Below are 18,645 nucleotides of genomic sequence, written 5' to 3'. Positions count from 1 at the left end.
TCAAGAAAAAGAAGTGGTACTGGAAAACTACTTCAAGTTCAAAACAGTGCAGCACCCTTATCTGTGCCTCACCTAATACCTTGACTTTATTTACTCAAATGCTTGGGCTGACATTTCTTTCCAAGTTTCTTGCCATATTAAACAACAGGCGCATCTTGGCCTGACTCTCCAGCTTGTTCTTGGGCTTAAAGTCATCTTTGTTCTGTGTTCTGAGCCTTAGTCCATCCATAACTTTCTAGCCCTGTGCTACTGGAAGTGTAAGAAGGACTCTTTTAAAGAAAAGTGCATATTCCAAAATGTGTGTACATACTAAACCAATTGACATTCCTTACTTGCAGTGTGCAATGCATCAAAATAAGGTCCCCTCTTTGTTCACTACTTATTCTAGAAGTGGACGAGTCATTGAAGTCTCCACTTACCTTCCTTCCTGAACCACACCCGAAATTCCAAATAATCCAAAGTCAGTGATCACAACCTTCCCATTGTCATAGAAAACGTTCTTGGATTTCAGATCCTTATGTACAATCCCCTTTGCATGAAGATACCCCATGCCCTGGAAAAAAGTTTATATTTAGAGATGTACATTTTTATTCTCCCCCCCACCCCCCAAACTCCAGGTGTGCCTTGCTTTCAGATTGCTTTCACAAGTTTACCCTCATTACTTGTGCATAAGTGATTACTTGCAAGTGGGGATGCAGCAGCTGTCTGATTTATGCAGGGTGCAAGGGAAGCCTGCAAGGAAGCAGGTCTTAGTTCAGTGCTTAACCTCTGACTTGTTTTTCATCCTCTGCACAGTAGGGCCGCTGGAAGGCTGAGGGGGGACCCTTAATGGAAGCATTAAGTGGCTGTAGACCTCCCAATTCCTAGGAAGTCTGTATGTATAAGAACAATGAACAACTGACACAAGCTTGTTCAGTACTGGACTAAATTCACATGGTGTTTCTGCCAGAAGAGGAAATGGCAGCTTTGAAGATGCTATTTTAATTGAGCAATATTCAAAGAGAGCACAGAAAGCACTGTGCAAACAATGCAGAAAATGGCCTCTAATTCAGAATGTGTTAACTTAGTGGCAGTTAGTTATAAACAGCAGAAACTGGAAAGGTAACCTGTCCTGTGTGCATTTCTTCACGGTTCCCTTTATCTAAATTCTCCATCCCCAGCCCCTTATTGATAAGCAAGAGGCCTATTTCTGATCCCTACAGCCCCTTAGCTTATTGCCACTGAATTAGCACTTTTCTTTCAGCGAACTTTGAATTTCTCCTGCTGCAACACCCTGCTGGGCTGTTGAGACTTACAGACCCCCTCCCTGCCCAGCTCTACAGCTGAGGCAATGCCCAGAAAGCAGATGCCTCCTCCGTTAGCATAACATACTCTTACCTTAATGATCTCCTGGGCTATCTGCCTGGTTTTGTTGATATCCAGGGATATCTTGGGGTCCCTTACAAATGAATGGAGGGTCCTTCCTTTGCAGAAGCTATAGGAAAGAGAAACAAGAATCTTGAAAAACATCTTTAAAATACTGGAGGGAAATAAAAGATTTAACTCCGAATGTTCAGTTGGTTTTCTTGTCCTGCTGATGGAATCCCATCCCTCTTCCCACTGCTAAGAAATGCCCTTTTGAAGAACTTTAGGGACCCAATTGATTTGCAGCTGTGTGTGTGTACACACAGGCACAGGACACTTGTCAGAAAAAAGCATTCAAGGATACGTAACATGCTTAGGTATTTCTTCAGAGGCCCATTTCTCATTATGCCATTCTGACTACTGAAGTCCAGTTTTCAAAATCTGAGCACCAGACCCTGCCTCTGGTGCTACTAGTGACTTGAGCAGGAAACCAATTTTGGAACTGGCACCTAGAAATGACTAAGTACCTCCTTGCCAGATCATGAGATAATTGCCTTCAGCCTCAGTTCAGTTCAACCTGCACGTGAACATCTCAAAGCTGTTACTTGGAGGCCAAATGATGCTAATACTGAAAACGGAAGACAGTAGAAAAATGGTAACACTTTTGCCTAATCAGCAAGTGTCCCCCCAAGAGGAACAGAAAGGCAATGCAGGCAGAGACTCTCCCAGCCTTTGGAGCTGATGCTAGCAGTGTTCCGCTTTTGAGCATCTACTTCCCTGGGAGAGGAGTGGCTTTCTGAACGCAACAGGATGCAAGAGATTAATGGCTTTACCCTGGCTTAAATTATGTGCACTGGTTTTAAAACCTGCAAGGCAATCCACAACTGGTGTGGGGACCTCAGCTCAGTTGCAAGAGAGGGCCCAAACCTGAAAAGTCTTTACTGCTGCAGTTGTCACACAAGCCTTCTGCAGCACTAAGAGCTGTAGGATGAGTTGGCTCTAATTAGCCACACGTGGCTTTGTCTGTGATTGGGGGGGAAAGGAAAGGACAGCAGTACATCAGCGTCCTGATGCTAGTGAACGGCAAATGGAGCAGAATGGAACTTCACTGGAAAGGCCAGACACGCCGGCAGCAGTCACTAGCTACTGTCTGCAGCTGGCATTAGCTGTGCAGCTCGGTGCTGCTGCAGGGCAGGCTGATTCACAGTGTGTTCACAGCTCTTTTTTTTTTTTGTCATCATCTTCCCCTCTCCTCTAAAAATAATTTACTGGTTTGTTTTGTGTTAGTTATTCTAGAGGCTCCCTCAGTCTTGCCTGTTTCTCCCTGCCCCTCTCAAAATACCATCATACCTAGAGTTGTTTTAGCGTTTGACATAACTGAAGGGCAAGAAACCCCATGGGAAACCTCCTAGAACAAACGGGCTACAGATGGAATAGAAGCTCTGTTAGCAGCAGAACTACTGTGTATATCCCGGAGAGGCAATGACCTCAAACAGGGGAAGGCTTCATGGTGATAATTTGCATTATCATCCTCACACACATTGCTTTATTGCTACGGGGCTGAACTGAATGATAGAAATACAGCCTGCTCCAGATTTCTTCTCCTGTTAGGATTGCTTTTTTTTCTTTCTTTTTCTTTTTAAGAATTCATAAATAGAAGGAAATTGCTAAAAAATATTAGGTACTCCCTAAAAGGAGGAAAGAGATCTTACAGAACAAAAGTGCAAAAACAACATGGTTACAAAAGGGTTATCCCCTGTGGTGGCTGTGTCTATTCCACTTCTAGAATCTGACCCTCTGACCAACTTCCAAGTGTGTGTGTGTGTGTGGTTTTTTTTAGTTTTTTTTTGTTTTGTCAATTTATGGCATATGGCTTTTCCACTAAGCATGAAACAGTTCCCTGCAGTTCATGGTCCAAGACCCAGAAAGCCTAAATTAAACGAGGCAACAGCCTTGCAAGTGCAAAGAGCATCTGCTCTGCCATGGTTACAGCCAGATGCACAGGGTGCTCTCAGGAGAGCCAGCATCCCTTTGGGGAAGGACCGTGAGGCTTCCTCTGGGTGGAGTTCCCAGAAATGCTCTGGGTAAGTTGTTTCTGTAAGGGCCAGGGTAGTTCTGTTATTCACTATCTCAACACCCTGGTCTAACCCAGGAAATATGGAAAGGGGCAGATGCTCAAGAACACTACTAGCACCACATGGCTTTTCATTTCTCTGATTCAGGCAGGGGTCCAAACTGAGGCATGCAGCCTGGACAAACCCTTGAACCGATGCTTTCTCCACTCTTTTTGGTGGGGGAAACACGCTCTGGTAGGGGTTCATTGGTAAGTCTGTCCTTTCCGTAGTCTACAGTAGCAGCAACTGGCTTCTGTTTCAACTTGGACTGCATTCATGTCTGCCATCTCCTGACTGCAGTGAGAGGTTTATATACAGTAACAGTGAGATAAGAAATTATATCCTTACCTGGTAATGATGGCTAAATGAGGAGGGTTCATGCATGCTCCCATGAAAAGTACCACGTTCTCATGTCGGGTCTGTCTATAGTTCATCACTTCCTTTTTAAAGAGCTTGAGATGATCCTGATTGTTCCCATCTATCTCCAACAGCCTGATCGCCACTTCTCCATGCCATTTTCCCTTGTAAACCTTCCCCCATCGTCCTTGGCCAATAGGATCCCCCAGCTCAATCTGTTCAAAGGGAATGTCCCACTCTTGCAGGTAGACACTGGTCTGGCTAGGTTTGCGATAGATCATCCCTTGCAAGTGTGGCCGTCTGTTTGGCAAGTCTTCTACCTCATCCTCATCATCTTCAGGTTCTGATTTATTTGTCTCTGGTTCTTCCACCTGTTTACAAATAACAGGAGGGAAAAATACGTCACAGTCCTATCCAAGGGCAGGATCAGCCTACAAGCCAATAGCAAAGGCTCTTTTGAGAGAAGGACTTTAATGGGTTGGATGTAATGGGTTGGATGCTCCAGGAATATGCCTCATATGATAAGGTTATCTTAGAAGGCTACAAGATGTACATCATGCATGTCACTCCATGCAGCTGAAGACAAGAAAGACTTTATCCCCTATAGAGCTAAACTTATAGAACAAGCACTGACATCTAGGGTCTCAGCATCTCTCAGGATTTAGCCTTAAACGTGTGTGTGGGAATGCTATAGATCACTTTAAAAGGAAGAGTCGAGAGACTCTTCATTCTTCAACCAAATTTCTTTTGAGATTATTAAAATTCTTCCTTTGGACTTGATTCAAAATCCAGTAATTACTGCTGAAATCATGGAATCCACCTTTCTTGGTTCACCCATCCTAAGAGAAACCCATTTCAGTGTTTGATTCCAGCAGTGCCTAAGCACACATTCAACTTGCAGCATGAACAGTCTTGTGGAAAGCTACAAAAAGCTTTTCTTATGCAAAGCATAAGCACATACTTGCAGGCATTGGTTTGTAGGATCCACCACGAGGCAGTCTGACCACTGATAGCACCTACACATGCATTACTTGCAGGTTTGAAGTCTGCAAAACACTTAGACCTCATAACTACAGTAACAGGCCTACACCTCTTATAATGTTAAAAATGGCTGTGCCAAACTGAGTGAACTGAGCTAGAAGTTTAAAAAATATCATCCTGGCCCAATTAGAAAAAGTTAATTGTAAAAAGTACTTCTTTGTTTCAGCCTAGCTTCAGAAATCATGAATTTTCAGTTGACCTTTGCAGTCCTAACAGTCTGGTGGGACTGAGGTAAGGCACAGCTAATCTACACTCCCAGTGAACTCCATCTGTGTGAATCCACAAATAATTTCAGGGCCACAACTTTTTTATTGCACTTTTAGCATGGCATTTGTGATTGTACAAAAGGGTAAACCAGAAAACCTACCTCTGCTTCACAATGAACTCCATCTGTGTCCAGCTGATCATCAGCACTAACAAGAGAAGATAGGTTTACAGTAAAAATAATACTTGCATATCCACCTGAGTTAGAAAAGTGGGCTGCTGCATACACCATTAGTGGAGTGGAAAGAAGTAAACAGAGAACAGACCTTGACAGCAACACAGTAAGTCAGGGAAAATACAATGACTGCTCTGCTTAACAGACAAAGACTTTCTAAGCTTACTTTGTGAAATGAAGGACAAAGACTTTGAAGTGGTTCTCGACAGTTAAGTGATAGGAATTGATTTGGCAGTGGTATGGCTACAGAATTAGTCTATTGCAGTAATGGATACTCCTATTCCTACTGCTGAAACACCTTCAGCGGGTCAAGCAATTGTGAGTGCTAGCAATGTAGGCTAAAAACTTTTGCATGTCCCACAATTCAAAATCCTTAAAAAGATGTCTGCTTGCAGCCGAGTATGCTATGCTCTTTAAATCATAAAAACTTGTAACTTCTATTTCATTGGACGCTTCTGATCTGGGGAACTCGCCCACAAGTGTAATCAGGTATAAAAGGCAGAGACTTCCTACTCTCTCATTTGAAGCAAATATCACATTCAGCTTTATAAACTGGCAATAGCAGTATCATCCCTGCTGACTAAAATGAACCCTTAAGTCTTCAGAAGATAAGCTCAGCAGGCTACTTGGTTTTGGTCAAAACATACTGCTGTCATGCAGTGATCTGAAGATTATCAGGTAAATGCTATGCAAATAAAAGAATAATACTTACTTAGTGTTTTCAGCTGTTTCTGGATGCTGTGCTACTTGTGCAGGACTGGGAATTTCTGAGAAAATAAAAAAATCTTCAATACATATTTTATACTTTACTCCCTTATAGATCTGAAGTTTTAACACTTGCAATAATGATTACTTGCTTATTATTCAGGAATTACAAAGTAAACTGAACTTCAGACTATAGGACTTTATATCTTTATTCATTTAAAACTGTCCTTATCTTTCACAGTACTTACACACCTGTATATTGACCAAGCCCAATCTTCTTCCCATTCTCTGACTTATCTGTAACATCTTGCAAGATCAGTCCTTGTCTGTAATCTGCTTGCACCCCTTTAAATTGCCTTAGACAATCAGAAATATTCAAATCCTCACAGAACTGGGAGAGCATCTATGCTGCAGGTCAAGTATTCCAACTGTATCTGGTGTGACTGGTGTCACATGTGCACAGGAAGTTCAGCTTGCATTGCAAATCCATCCAAAATTCAGAGTAAATATTCTGTACCTTACACTCTACATCACCAGTTATCAAGTGGGAAACAAGCTGTTTCCAAAGATTCATGAACAGTGACTGAGAAAAGAGTTTGTGCCTGCAGATCCACCTATGTGACATTTCTAAAAAGATTCACACCTCTACTGGCAGTTTCTTTAGGAGTTCACATTGAAAAGCATGAAGGTTGCTGCTTTAAGTGCATTTTCATATGACTTCTAACTGCCTAAATGAATAGAGTTGCATCATTCTTAAATCCTATAGGCAAGAATTTCAGTTTTTATAGTTTAGCTCAGTATTCCTGAAATGAAAGTGTCTATTTGTACTAGCTAAGTACTATGACCCTGTAGAGGCAGGAAAGCTAGCTTTTTAAAGGAAGAACATGGTCGTGTATAGAATCCCATAGCAGAAATCTGCTGTTATACGATTAAATATTAGGAGTTTCATCCTAGTACATAAATCACACTACACTAGGAGAGAGAGGTCTGAATTGTTATGATTTATACGTTGAGATAAGAGACAGCTTTGTTTTAGATACATTTTTGTTTGAAAAGCAGAATCATCATTCTCAGGCAGCATGCAAAAGTTTAAAAACAAGTTTAGCAAACAAGCACAAGTTATACAAGTTACGAACAAGCAGCATAAGCTGTTAGTAGAATTAAAACAATCAACTCACCTGGGAAGATAAATTGTTGTCTATGCTGAATGTAGTAGGCAGCTTTTTCAAAAAGAAAAAAAAAAGGGGGGGGGGAGGCAGGGAGACAGCCAAAAAAAAAAAATTCCAAGGGAAAAAAAACAAGTTAGAGGATCATCAGCAAGTGCACCCACGCATTCAATGAATTAGTCCCAACTCGCTGTTGGGAAACAGATTAGTAGATTATCAACTTGCTTGAGGGGGTGAATTTCAGCACATGCATTTTTGGAAGACTAAGATGATACACAACCATCAAATGAAAGCTGTATTACCGATAAACAAACAGCCTGGTGGAAAAAACAACGCATTCAGACTTCAAGTGGCAGAGAGCCCAGGGATGCTAAAAGGCAGACCCCGGTAAAAGCCTTTCTCATGCTTCAGTGCTCTCCCTTGCCTTCAGTTTCAGCTTTTCAGAAATACACCCTAAGAGGCTGAAGCTCATGAGCCATCTGCAAGCATTTTTTATTATCATGATTTAAAGCCACTGGTGACCAAACATGGCAAGCAGCATGCACTTTGCAATACAATGAGAAAATGGAGGAGTATATCATTAAAAAGGAGAATATTGAAAGATCAGATCATGTAAGAAAGGTGCCAGCACTCCTCAGTAAGTTGTCTCCTGGAAAGGTATCTTTTATTGTTGATACCACTTAAAAATTTGTAAGAATAGACTCTTTTCTTTTATCAGATAACTGCTTCACCTTCATACCTTGCGTAAGATGCAACCATGTTTTCAGAAACCTACAACTACCTAGGAAGTCTTGATCAGCCTCTTCTTGCACAGAGGCCTTTCTCATGTTGGCAGTTCTCCTGAAAAAGATGGGTTTACCTGGGAAGTTAAACCGTCCATCCCTCTGGCCCATAGGAGATGGATTTGGGGGAGGCGTTGCACTGGGAGGGTTGGAAGACTGAAAAGGTGCTGGGGAAGATGGTGTGGAAGAGGTTGTAGAAGAAGGGTTACTGCTGGAGTCCAGATGATTTATTGCTGGTGGATGCTCCTGCAAAGCAATTAAAGTCACTGGTGAGAAAAGTTCTCCTCAACATTTACTGAAGAGAGAAAAGAAAGCTGATGCTAGCCTGTTATAGCATATTTTTTCTAAATGAGCAGGGGTTGGAACTGTGCATAACCTATTTTTTTACATGGAGAAAATGTCACATGTCAAAGTCTCTTGCAAAAGTGAAGGCTCACACACCAGCATGTTAGTAACAGTGTGGTTCTTGCTCCAACCAGCAAGGTCCTGCTGGCCACCTGTCCTTATGGTAGCTCCTTAGTCACTTACAGACACAAGACTCGCTTCAGTCACCAAGTACCTTTTTAGTTAGTGCTTTGGGAAGAGTTCCAAACTGCGGCTCTGTCGGTCTGTCTACTGGGTTATTGATATCAGAAGGGACAGACTCTGTCCTCCTTATTTTTGTTACTGAAAAACAGGTTAGAGAAGAGAGGGGAAAAAAAGCTTTAATCAGGCTTATTCTTGTGGTACCATCAATTATACTGAAGTACTAAGACTTTGTAGAAAGCTTACTGGGAAGGAAGGATATTCTACAAGCAGGTGCCTCTTTAGTACATTTGTTATGACATTTTAACCTGAAAGAGAAAGATTACATGTTAAATAGGCACTTGTTCTTTCCCCAAAGGAGGAAGCCCAGCCTTCGTTGTTGTGCTTATGCTAAACTCCAAGAGAGTTCTGGAAAGCTCTGGGGCCCACTGCAGGCCTGTGCATCCATGTCAAGAATACGACTGTATGTCACTAGGCTAATTAAAGACAGACACATATCTTAGCATCTGATTTATTTTGAATACAGTTTCCTTCACTGATTCCCATCATGAGACAGAAGATTGCTAAAAATCTTAGTGCTATGGACAGACTAATCCAGTTAGAGAATCAAAAACTAAAATCCTCACAGCTAGTTGGGTAGCCAGCTCCCACTAAAAGAGTTGCTCATGATCAGGTAGGAAGTTTGTGGCAGGGAACTGAATAGGTTCCTCCGTAGGTCAGGCTCCAACCTAAGTACAGGTCATGCTGATACATCCCACTGCCAGTTCAGAAGCCGACTGAAAAAATGATGCCACTGTTAAGAGTGCATCACATCAAGAAATATATTTGGTACTGGCAAACTTTAATGAATCAAATGTAAAGTTCTTCTGTAAAAGATCATCTCTGTGTGCTCACCTGCAGTACTTACACTTCACCCCGAACATCATGCTTTTCTGACAGACTTGGCAAATCTGAGATAACCAAGACTTTGTAGAGAACCTAAGCAGAAGAGGGGGAAAAAATGACATTAACTAGTGTCTACAGAAAATGTAAAGTTCGTAGGTAGCTACAGACAGGCTAGTCTACCCCTTTCTAAGAAGGGTAAGCAGTATTGTGGAAAGGGCTTCTCGCTTTTCTAATCAAGAGCAACTTAAGGCTGGCACAACTCTGGCCTCCTGCTAGCCCCTCAGCTCTTGCAAAAGGCCTGAAAGGTGCTCAGAGGTGATTCTGACTGCAGAGACTGGCTATGCATGAACAAACATCTCTAGAAGGTCCTCAAAGCTGTAGATACGCAAGATGCAGCAGATTACAGATCTGAAGCTTTTTGCAGTCAAAGACACCTGAGTGATAGAGGATCACTTCTTTTCACAAAACAAACTCAGACTGGAAGTGATCTTCACCTCGTGAAATAAGCAAGTGCTCTGAAAGGGAGCAGCCAGGACATACTCCAAGTGCAGATCCAGCCTGTACATGTGCTGCTGCTAATCAGCCGCTGGTGTCCCTCTTCGGGTCAGTGGGACAAGTCATGTTGTGCAGGTTAAATGCACCTGAACGTTTCTGTATAACTGAAACACAATTTATGATATATGTGTGTGTGGTGGTGCTTGTGGGGAGGAGCGTTATCCCTTTTACCAGAAAATTAAAGTAAACCAGTAGGTTTGTTTGATGTTAGAACTGGCTGGGGAGTCAGTTTTGGTTGGGATTTGGGAACGGGGATTCAGCCAGTTGCAAGGAAGAAAAAGGGAAATATATGCCCTTTCCACATAGGGAGGAATAGATTCCCTTTCATCTGTATCAGTGAAAGTGTTTCAGGAAAGGTATTGTTACACATTTGGTAGACTTAGTCCTATCACCCTGGACATGACCCCCATACAAAACACTACTGCTGATACACTAGTCCTCACAGAATCCCGGCCAACTGGCTCTGTAAAAAGGACTACAGGTGCTGGGCACATCAGCAGCACGTTAAAAACGAATGAAGCTGAAACACGAAATTGAAGCTGAACCTCACAAATGAGGTACCCCACCTAGCTTCAATCCCATCTGGAGTCATCACTACTCCAAACAGCACCAAACGGGGTGCAGTCCTGGTGTGACCCGTTTGTCTCTTCTGTGGCTCAGAGCGCGTGCTGCTTACCTGTGTGTTACAGCTAAGCCAAAGTCTCTGCGTACCATTTGAGGGGATCCTTGGGAGAGTTCTGATGGAGAACAAAAGGATGTTTTGGGGAAGCATTAGTCACAAGTGAGCTTACCAGTCTAGACAGAAACAAACTGATCCCTATTACAGCTAAGGACTAGTAGCTATGACACTGTTAGTAGCACAGCTGAGATTGGTTTGCCTTCTGCTGTAAAGCTACCAGATACTGCTCTTTTATTTGTTTTTATACAGAAGCCATGTAAGATAAGATTTGGTGGTGGAACCAGAATTCACCCTTCTTTTTGTTAAATGTTGTTCGTTTTATGTTTATGGGTTACAGAAGGTCTACCCCTCTCAGGGATGTAGCCATTCCAAAAACAAAAAGCCTGACCAAATAGGTTTTAAACTGGTGCTCCCAACAGATATCTCTATTTCTCAATCTGTTACTCTTTAAGGAAACTAAATGCAGTGCTGAGACTTACTTTTAGAAAAAGAGTTAATTTTTGATAAACTAGATTCACAAGTCAGAACAGCTCTAGCCACATATCTATATAATAGTTTTAAAATCAGACTGAATATGTGGCCAAGGAATCGGGAAAGAAGACTGTAGAAAAGAAGGTAAACTCTGATGCTTCTCATCAAATGTGATCAGATGCCCATTTAACAGAGCAGATTTTAAAAGCTGAAAGTCAGACAATAGTTTACTCCAGGTTGGTTTATCACCAACACTATCACTCAGTTTTCGGGCAATGTCAATAGATTTCCAAGTATATTTTACAATGAAAACTGTATTATCTCTATTTTATAGACAGAGCCAGTGTGACCCAGAAGAATACAGAAACTTGTGTTAGACCACTTAGCAAGCCAATAAATGCAGAAAAGGAGATCTAGACTCCAAAATCTGTCCAGTGCTCCAGTAGTTACACCATAAGGCTTCCTAAAAAGCCCTCACATACTAAGATTCTGGTATATTTCTGTATTAAATCTATAGCCATATTGCAAATCTGGAGAAGACCCAATCTGCAGGCACTAACACAGCTTCAAGGCTGGACAGTGTCACTGCTTGCAAAAAGCCTGTCCCTCTCTTTGACCATAGATGGCACCAGATTCTTTTTTATCATTATTCCAGTGAACTTTTTAAGGCATCTTTGAGTAGGCTGTAATAAGTAGCTGTTTTTTGAAGGAATATATTTGCATGAAAATGATCTAGTTTGGCCGTCCAAACCTACACTGAATTAATCATATCAACATCAGTTAAGATTGCTAAACCCTTACTGAAGAATCCTAATGAATTTAAGAGAAAAAACAGACTTGAATGGGACTGCATTTCCATTTGAATTCTTTATGCCTTTTTTATCTATTACATAAATTCTATCACTCTCCACAGAGAAATGTTCAGGTTTCTCCTTACACTTTCATTTTACTTTTTTTTCTGTATACTTTTTCATTTTTGCAAGTAATTCCTGGGATTTTTGTTGTAAAGGGCATTAAATATACATGTGGTACTATAATGTCCTTACAGTTTTTTATACTTAAGAGGAAGGTGAGAAGCTTTCAGTAAGCCCACAGCTCTTTATGTTAGCTTCAGGGTTACACGTTCTGTGTCTATGAGATGGACACAAATAATCATGTCAGGAGAGCTAAAATACTAATACTGGTATATTACCTGGATAAAAGCACAAGTCCTAGTCCTGCAAGCCCCTAAGTATATAAATAGTCCCATTTAAGCACATGCTGAACTGTTTCTCAAAAGGTTGCATGCAACCATCTGACTTCATTATGCACAGAAACTTGGCATTGGATATCCAAAGAAATGAAGTTACAATATTTCTAGTACTAAGAGACACAAACAGCTGTCTGACGTCATAGGCAATCAATTACAACCAAAAACAAAACCTTGCTCTAATCCTTAAAATATCTGTATTCCTTTTTGTCACTTTAGTCATCTGAAGAACTACCAAGTACAAACAAGGACCCTGTAAGGATCCTGCAGCTCTCCAACAGGCCAAGCTCTTGTTAAAGTTAACAGGGACTCTGGGACACGAGGCCCTGTTGAGGACCTCCAAAAGTTGCAGAGAAGATGATCATGCTGCAGATAATTGACAAGGACGGGTTCCTCCCTCTCAGGCAATGAAATGAAGACAGACCTGTAAAAATCTCTTACCGAACCTAGAGGACAAAAAAAAAAAATTTTTTTTAGACATTCATATTCATGTGACAGGATATAGACTTTGTTAGAGCAGAAACTCTTTCCTGCAGCCTTTGATGTCAGATTTACAAACATCTCTGTTTTTGCACAGGCTCCTGAAGTCACTGCATAGCCAACACTTCCCTGCCTACAAACACTAGACTTTGCTGGGTAGCGCTCCAGCTCCAGCCTGTGAGCGGAGCGTACAAGAGCATACAAGAATTTTGGCTTGCAGACCAGAACTGCTAATGGAGCCGGGAACCCCCATCCACTGGAAGGCTCCACGGAAGTGTCTGAATCAAGGAAGTGCTATATTTTGCCCTTCCTATCAGACTCATTCAGTAGGAGCTGGATCACAGCAGGACCAGGTCTTTACCACTGAATTTCAAAACAAAGGTGTGTGTTGGAGACAGGTCTTTTCAGTTCAAGGTCACCCTTTTTACCCATCCCTAAATGGAAACTGCTTACTTGCAGCATTTAGAGGTCTAGCAATTTGCAGGGTTTAGTACATACTTCATATGCATTCGCAGCATATAACAATAATGTACCGCTCACAGGGCGACACATTTATAAGGAACTCTTTCATGTTCATCAGCAAGCAGTACAGTACTGCAGCATCAAAAACACAGCCCTGTGTTGTTAATGCTCACACCCAAAATCTCAAATCCATTCTGAGCTGGGCTAGTTTCCTTTATGTAACAATGTGATTTTTGCAGAGAGGTCCTAATCAGCAGGCTCTTTGAACGCTTCCAGGAGGTCAGAGAGTTAGTTAAGATACAATGGTCTAGCGCCAGCTACAGAATTTGGATCCTGATCTAAGTTTCTGCATTGTTTAGGGATAGCCAGGATCTGCGGAAGGCACATTTCTCTCCCAGTTCCACCTGTTAATTAAATGTTAGATTAACACCTTTCAGCCTATCTACCCAAAAAAGCAGATCTCAAAGCCTGCATCACTCCAAGGAAAGATATAGCTTGAGACCATTTGTCTTCTTATAGAGGTGTAGTTGTCTATACTATAATGAATGATGGCTGTTTTAAAGCTCATGCTAGCAGCTAAAATGCATCTTAAGATAAAAAGAAAAAAAGAAAACAGCCACCTGAACTGTGACAAACATGAAAGGATAGAAGAGAACTATTGTAGGTGGAACCGATTATTAGATACTCAAGGAAAAGCTGGTCAGAGCCCTTTAATAACAGCAGCCATCCCAGCCTCCCCAGCAGGTGCAATTTTTAATAAAGTAGACTATAAACAAGTAGGCTTTGTGGCTATCCTAGAACATCGTGCTGCTATAGGTTCTTAGACTACAGTGAAACCATGACCAGGCAACTAGACACCAGATCTTTTACATGGCATCAAAACTGGAGCATTGAATACCCTTTGACATGAACACAGCCCACCAGTGCCCAGAGGGAAGGAGGAAGTGTCGTGCTTACTTTACTGGAGGAATTTCATCTATCCTGTTTCCCAACTGAGATTCATGGGACTTGCTCCTTGTGAGGGTTGGAAAATTAGGTAGCAGCTGAAAAACCTTCCGGCAAGGGGGAGGAGGAGTCCGTGGTGGCTTCAACTTATGTCGTCTCTTGGCTTGAGGAGTGGTTGGTGGAGTGATGGTGATGCTATGAGGAGTCCTTGGTGTTAACCTTCCACTGTGCGCAGGGAAGGCAAAAGGGTCCAGGAGGTTATCTGCATAGATAGAGGGTCCGTGACTCGAAGCAAGAGAATCTGAAGATGGGATTGTGGATACTGATGCAGAACGTGCCTGCTGGCTGTTGCCCTTGGGAAGGTGTGGAGCAGCAGGAGTCCACGTGGGTGCAGAGGAGCAGGGGGGTTCTGTCGGGTTTGTAGAGCTGCCCTCTCGGCGTGCCTCAGGAAGATTCATCAGCACATCGTCTTTTAACTCCCCAGCTGTTCACCAACCATAGCAGTGTTAGCGAAAAAGGTCACCATATGCAGACATACCCCATGATGCAGTTTTAGGCTGTGAGGTGGGTTTTTTCTCTCCTTTGCGCCCAGCCAGGCAATTGTTTCTCCTCCCCTAGGACCCTTCTAAGCCATTAGCTAAAGTTACCTTTAAAATGAGGTCTTACATTCTATGATGGTGTGAGTTTTACCAGATTGGGGCCCTGTTGACGAATGTGGAATATTAAATGCACAAAACAGGCACCTACATCCCACGGCAAGCCTCCATGGTTTTGCTGCCAACTCGTTTAGACAAATCTGTACATCCAACCCGTTACTCTATCTATTTTTAGATCAGTCCTTGGTCAGGAGGGGAAATTTTATTTTATTAGCCAACCGAATTCCTAAATACCACCTTATGGAGCTGAGAAAGGCCACGGAATGGGGGGTGAGGGAGAAGGGTGTCTAGGAGTTCCCAGGCACTGATCTGTGCACGTCTCTCTCTGACTCGTAACCATTGCCTAGAACTTACCCCATGCTGGAGCACTGGGGCACTGCTGTTCAGTCAGAGACAGCAGCAGCGCTCCGCACTGAATCGCTGTGTTTGTTCAGACTGTTTTAACTGGAGCTTTACCAGGGACAGAGAGCTGGACAAAAAGGAACCAAAACACCATGCTGGATCACTGGTGGAGCCCAGCATTGCCCTCTACAATGTTTATCACTGTAGTTCAGAATGGTCCAGTGCAGCTGACACACCAATTCTGGGTATAAAATGGAAAAACAAGTACAGATGCCCGCAGACAGTAGAGCAGGAATGCATAGATTATTGGGATAATCTCAGAGGCATAACTCAGCAGAATAACTGTTTGGCTTAATTTTAAGTATGTCCTTAAGCACTTAAAAAAATCAAGGCAAAAAGTCATGGCTTCAGGCCCTGAAGTCATATTGACAGTCAGTGGTTGAACATATACCTAGTTTTAAAAATAGTAATCATACCTCTCAAAACACAAGACTTTTTTTTTTAAAGGAAGGGAGACAAATAATAACATATTTACTTAAATTTGAGTCAGATGCCGTTTCTTTGTAATAAGTGAATGCCCTGCCTCCTGAACAACGGCTGGTTTTGCCACAGCACACCTGGAAAATATTTGACAGCCCAAAACAGAAAGATTACAAAAAGGAAATATGAAACTGAGCTGTTTTTCTGGCTTTTCCATTAACTAGTCTTTATGAATTGCGGGTGGTATGAACTGTTATAATACCAACAGGAAACATCACCTTTCAGTGACAGATTGATAACTTCTACAAAGAAAGATCTGATGCACATTAGTGCCAGTAAGCTGTGAGAAACACTCTGATACAAGCAGAATTTACAATGCATTTGAAAACGGCCTGGGAGGAGGATGGGGGATGACAGTGAAACAGCATTCTGAGAGTCTAGAGTTTATCTTCTAAAATAACTTGTTCATATCCACGTGCATGCTGAACATGCACATTTCTAATTATACAATCCCCTTCTTTCTACAATTTCAAGGTAAATTGGGGTTCTTTCTAGCTCTTCTATCTGCTATTGGTATTTGGCTAATGATTCTATTGATTCTAGCAGCTGGTAGGAAAAATAGCAGGTGGCAAGTGGTTTTAAACAGGAGTGAAGCAATTGGCATGCTACAAGCCATGCAGTGCTGAGGGGTTGTCAGGGGAATGTTCTGTCCTTCCGAGGCATCGAGATGAACAATACTCAGTCTGCTGAGCAAAGTCAGAGAAAACAGAATTACACCTTCTCTCTGAGCTGGCAATATTTGGGGAGGAGATTATGAGAAATCAGGTTCCGTTCATTAGGGCAAGGAAATGTGTACTGAATGATAGAGGAGTAACTGGAGCATCAGACCCAATTCCAAACATGGAATAGGGAATAACTCTTTTGATCTGGAGGGGATATTTCTATATACAGTTATTTCCAGAGGTAAACATGCTGTCAAAACCAGATCCCATCCACAGCTCTAGATGCATTTGATCACTGCAACTTCATGTATATCCAAGAGTCATAACCTAATACGGGTTACAGAATGTATCTAATGATACTTTTCAGAGGTTTTTGCAGATTGTCTCATATGAAAGGAAACAGGATGGGGGCTGAGTTACTGAGAAGTGAATCCCCTAGAACAACAAGGCAGTTGGTACCTGATTCAGTCACCTTCCTTAAGCAGCTCAGTGCCCCATTGAGTCTGGAGCACTCCTCATCTCTGGCACCACATCTCTTCATGGTTTCCTTCACCTTTGACTCATTCATTTCTAGTAAGGCATCTAAGGTTAGCTCCTCTGGTATTCTCTGCAGAAAAAAAAAGATGATACATACTTTTATATATCTATATACATATGTATGTATAAGTATATATATGCACACATATATGTATATATAAAAGACTGCCATTCATTGTTCTGATGTATTTTAAGTAGTGCCACTGTCTCACTGCCCAGTCCGACTCATGATTTACTCATTTTGGTAGTGCCTCTCTCTTAAGGGTCACTGGGTCAGCAGTGACCGGGCAGCAGAGGACAGCAGGGCCTGACAGCTGCTCTCGCCTCCCCGCACCAGGAGAGAGCAGGCGTACACTAGAACGTGCTCTGTGCCACGAGCATGTACGGTCGCTCTCCAGTACTAAGTTAGGATTAGAGGTGACTGAGGTGGAAAGCTTTACACACAGTATTTTTTGAAAAGTTGCTAATGAAAGTTTAACTTTTTCATTAAAAATAACAAATGCGAAACAAAATTGATAAGAAAAAAGTCAGATAAAGTCTTAGCTTTTCAGTAGAGAAATGAAAAGTAAAAACGGTGAGGAAAATGACTTCTTTCATTTAAAAAAAATAAAATAAATGTTTTGACGAAGAGCTTCCTCCTTGAGCAATTTTTTCTCCACTAGAGAACCAGCCTTACCCATATCTTGCTTGAAAAGATATTTGTGCAGAACTCCATGTACTACTTCATACGCCAAAGTCCCAAAATGATAAGGTTTAAATCGGGCAGACACAAAGGATACAGGAGACTAAGAAGCATGAAATCAGCTGGTATTTCCAGATACAGAGTTGAGCTGTTTTGCCTCCCTCCTCCCCCATTCAAATGTTTCCAGTACAAGTCTGCAGCAATTGTGGTTGATAAACAAAACCAGGATACTTAGCCCAGATACCCAGGAATTTCCCTGAAAGTTTTGCCTAAACAAACCTCACTGCTGCCTATTCTTACAATGAGATCACAAATTTCACAATATTTGGCCTCCTTCCTAAAGTTCCAGCTCCCAGAATCGTGCTATGTAATAGAGGTTTTTAGGCTTTTATTTAAAGGGGAAACTCAAAAGTGTGTCTCACAATAAAAAGCTTGAAATCCTACAGATACTTAGAACCCCCTTCAAACCCTAAAAGATTAAATCAAATTTGAACGAGTGCTGCTGGATGTCCTTTAGAGATCACATCCTTCTTAATACAAACTCATGCCTTTGAGACCTGACTCATGACTTTTAATTTCAACTGTGACAGTGCTACAAAGAGAGACCCAACCTTTGGAGCTTTGCATGAGGCAACACAAAGAGTAACCACACAGTTTCCATTTTAACTGACTGTTATCATGGAGCAAAGAAAAATAATAAAGCAAGAAAGGGCAGGAGTAAAGTCTAAGAAATGCATCCTGTGTCTTCGGTCACATGCCTTGTCACGATGAAACACAAAATGCAGCTGACTCGAGAGGGCAAGAATTTAAAGGCTCAGTAAACACCAAGAAGTTCCGTAGAGCCAGAGTCCAGAGAAGTCATCGTAAATGTTTTTTCTTTTATAATTGATATTAGTGGAATAATAATGGTACAGATACCCCACCTGAGGTTGGGACTACCGGCTACTGTCCATTTTCCTGCACATCTGCACCTCCAAGATGCAAGAATAACCAAATCCTCCCAAAAAAGCTTGTTCTTGAATGACTT

At 41.9% G+C, this 18,645-nt stretch overlaps 1 protein-coding gene across 1 annotated transcript in view; it reads right to left on the bottom strand.

Moving 5' to 3' along the window:
• KSR1 (kinase suppressor of ras 1) overlaps positions 1 to 18,645 on the bottom strand; it is a 79,309-nt gene that overhangs the window by 10,995 nt on the left and 49,669 nt on the right. The window contains exons 3-16 of the mRNA XM_067309418.1: positions 16,859 to 17,006; positions 14,212 to 14,683; positions 12,754 to 12,758; positions 10,590 to 10,650; positions 9,368 to 9,451; positions 8,720 to 8,781; positions 8,508 to 8,614; positions 8,026 to 8,194; positions 7,179 to 7,220; positions 6,008 to 6,062; positions 5,224 to 5,269; positions 3,807 to 4,186; positions 1,378 to 1,474; positions 420 to 553 (exon numbers count right to left, since the gene is read on the bottom strand). Of these exons, the coding sequence (XP_067165519.1) occupies positions 420 to 553; positions 1,378 to 1,474; positions 3,807 to 4,186; positions 5,224 to 5,269; positions 6,008 to 6,062; positions 7,179 to 7,220; positions 8,026 to 8,194; positions 8,508 to 8,614; positions 8,720 to 8,781; positions 9,368 to 9,451; positions 10,590 to 10,650; positions 12,754 to 12,758; positions 14,212 to 14,683; positions 16,859 to 17,006 (1,862 nt within the window). The remainder of the gene's footprint in view (positions 1 to 419; positions 554 to 1,377; positions 1,475 to 3,806; positions 4,187 to 5,223; positions 5,270 to 6,007; positions 6,063 to 7,178; positions 7,221 to 8,025; positions 8,195 to 8,507; positions 8,615 to 8,719; positions 8,782 to 9,367; positions 9,452 to 10,589; positions 10,651 to 12,753; positions 12,759 to 14,211; positions 14,684 to 16,858; positions 17,007 to 18,645) is intronic.

Source organism: Apteryx mantelli, chromosome 22 (assembly GCF_036417845.1).
Source record: "Apteryx mantelli isolate bAptMan1 chromosome 22, bAptMan1.hap1, whole genome shotgun sequence".
NCBI lineage: Eukaryota > Metazoa > Chordata > Aves > Apterygiformes > Apterygidae > Apteryx > Apteryx mantelli.
Note: the sequence above shows the minus strand (reverse complement) of the source record. Positions and strands in the feature narration are given on the sequence as shown.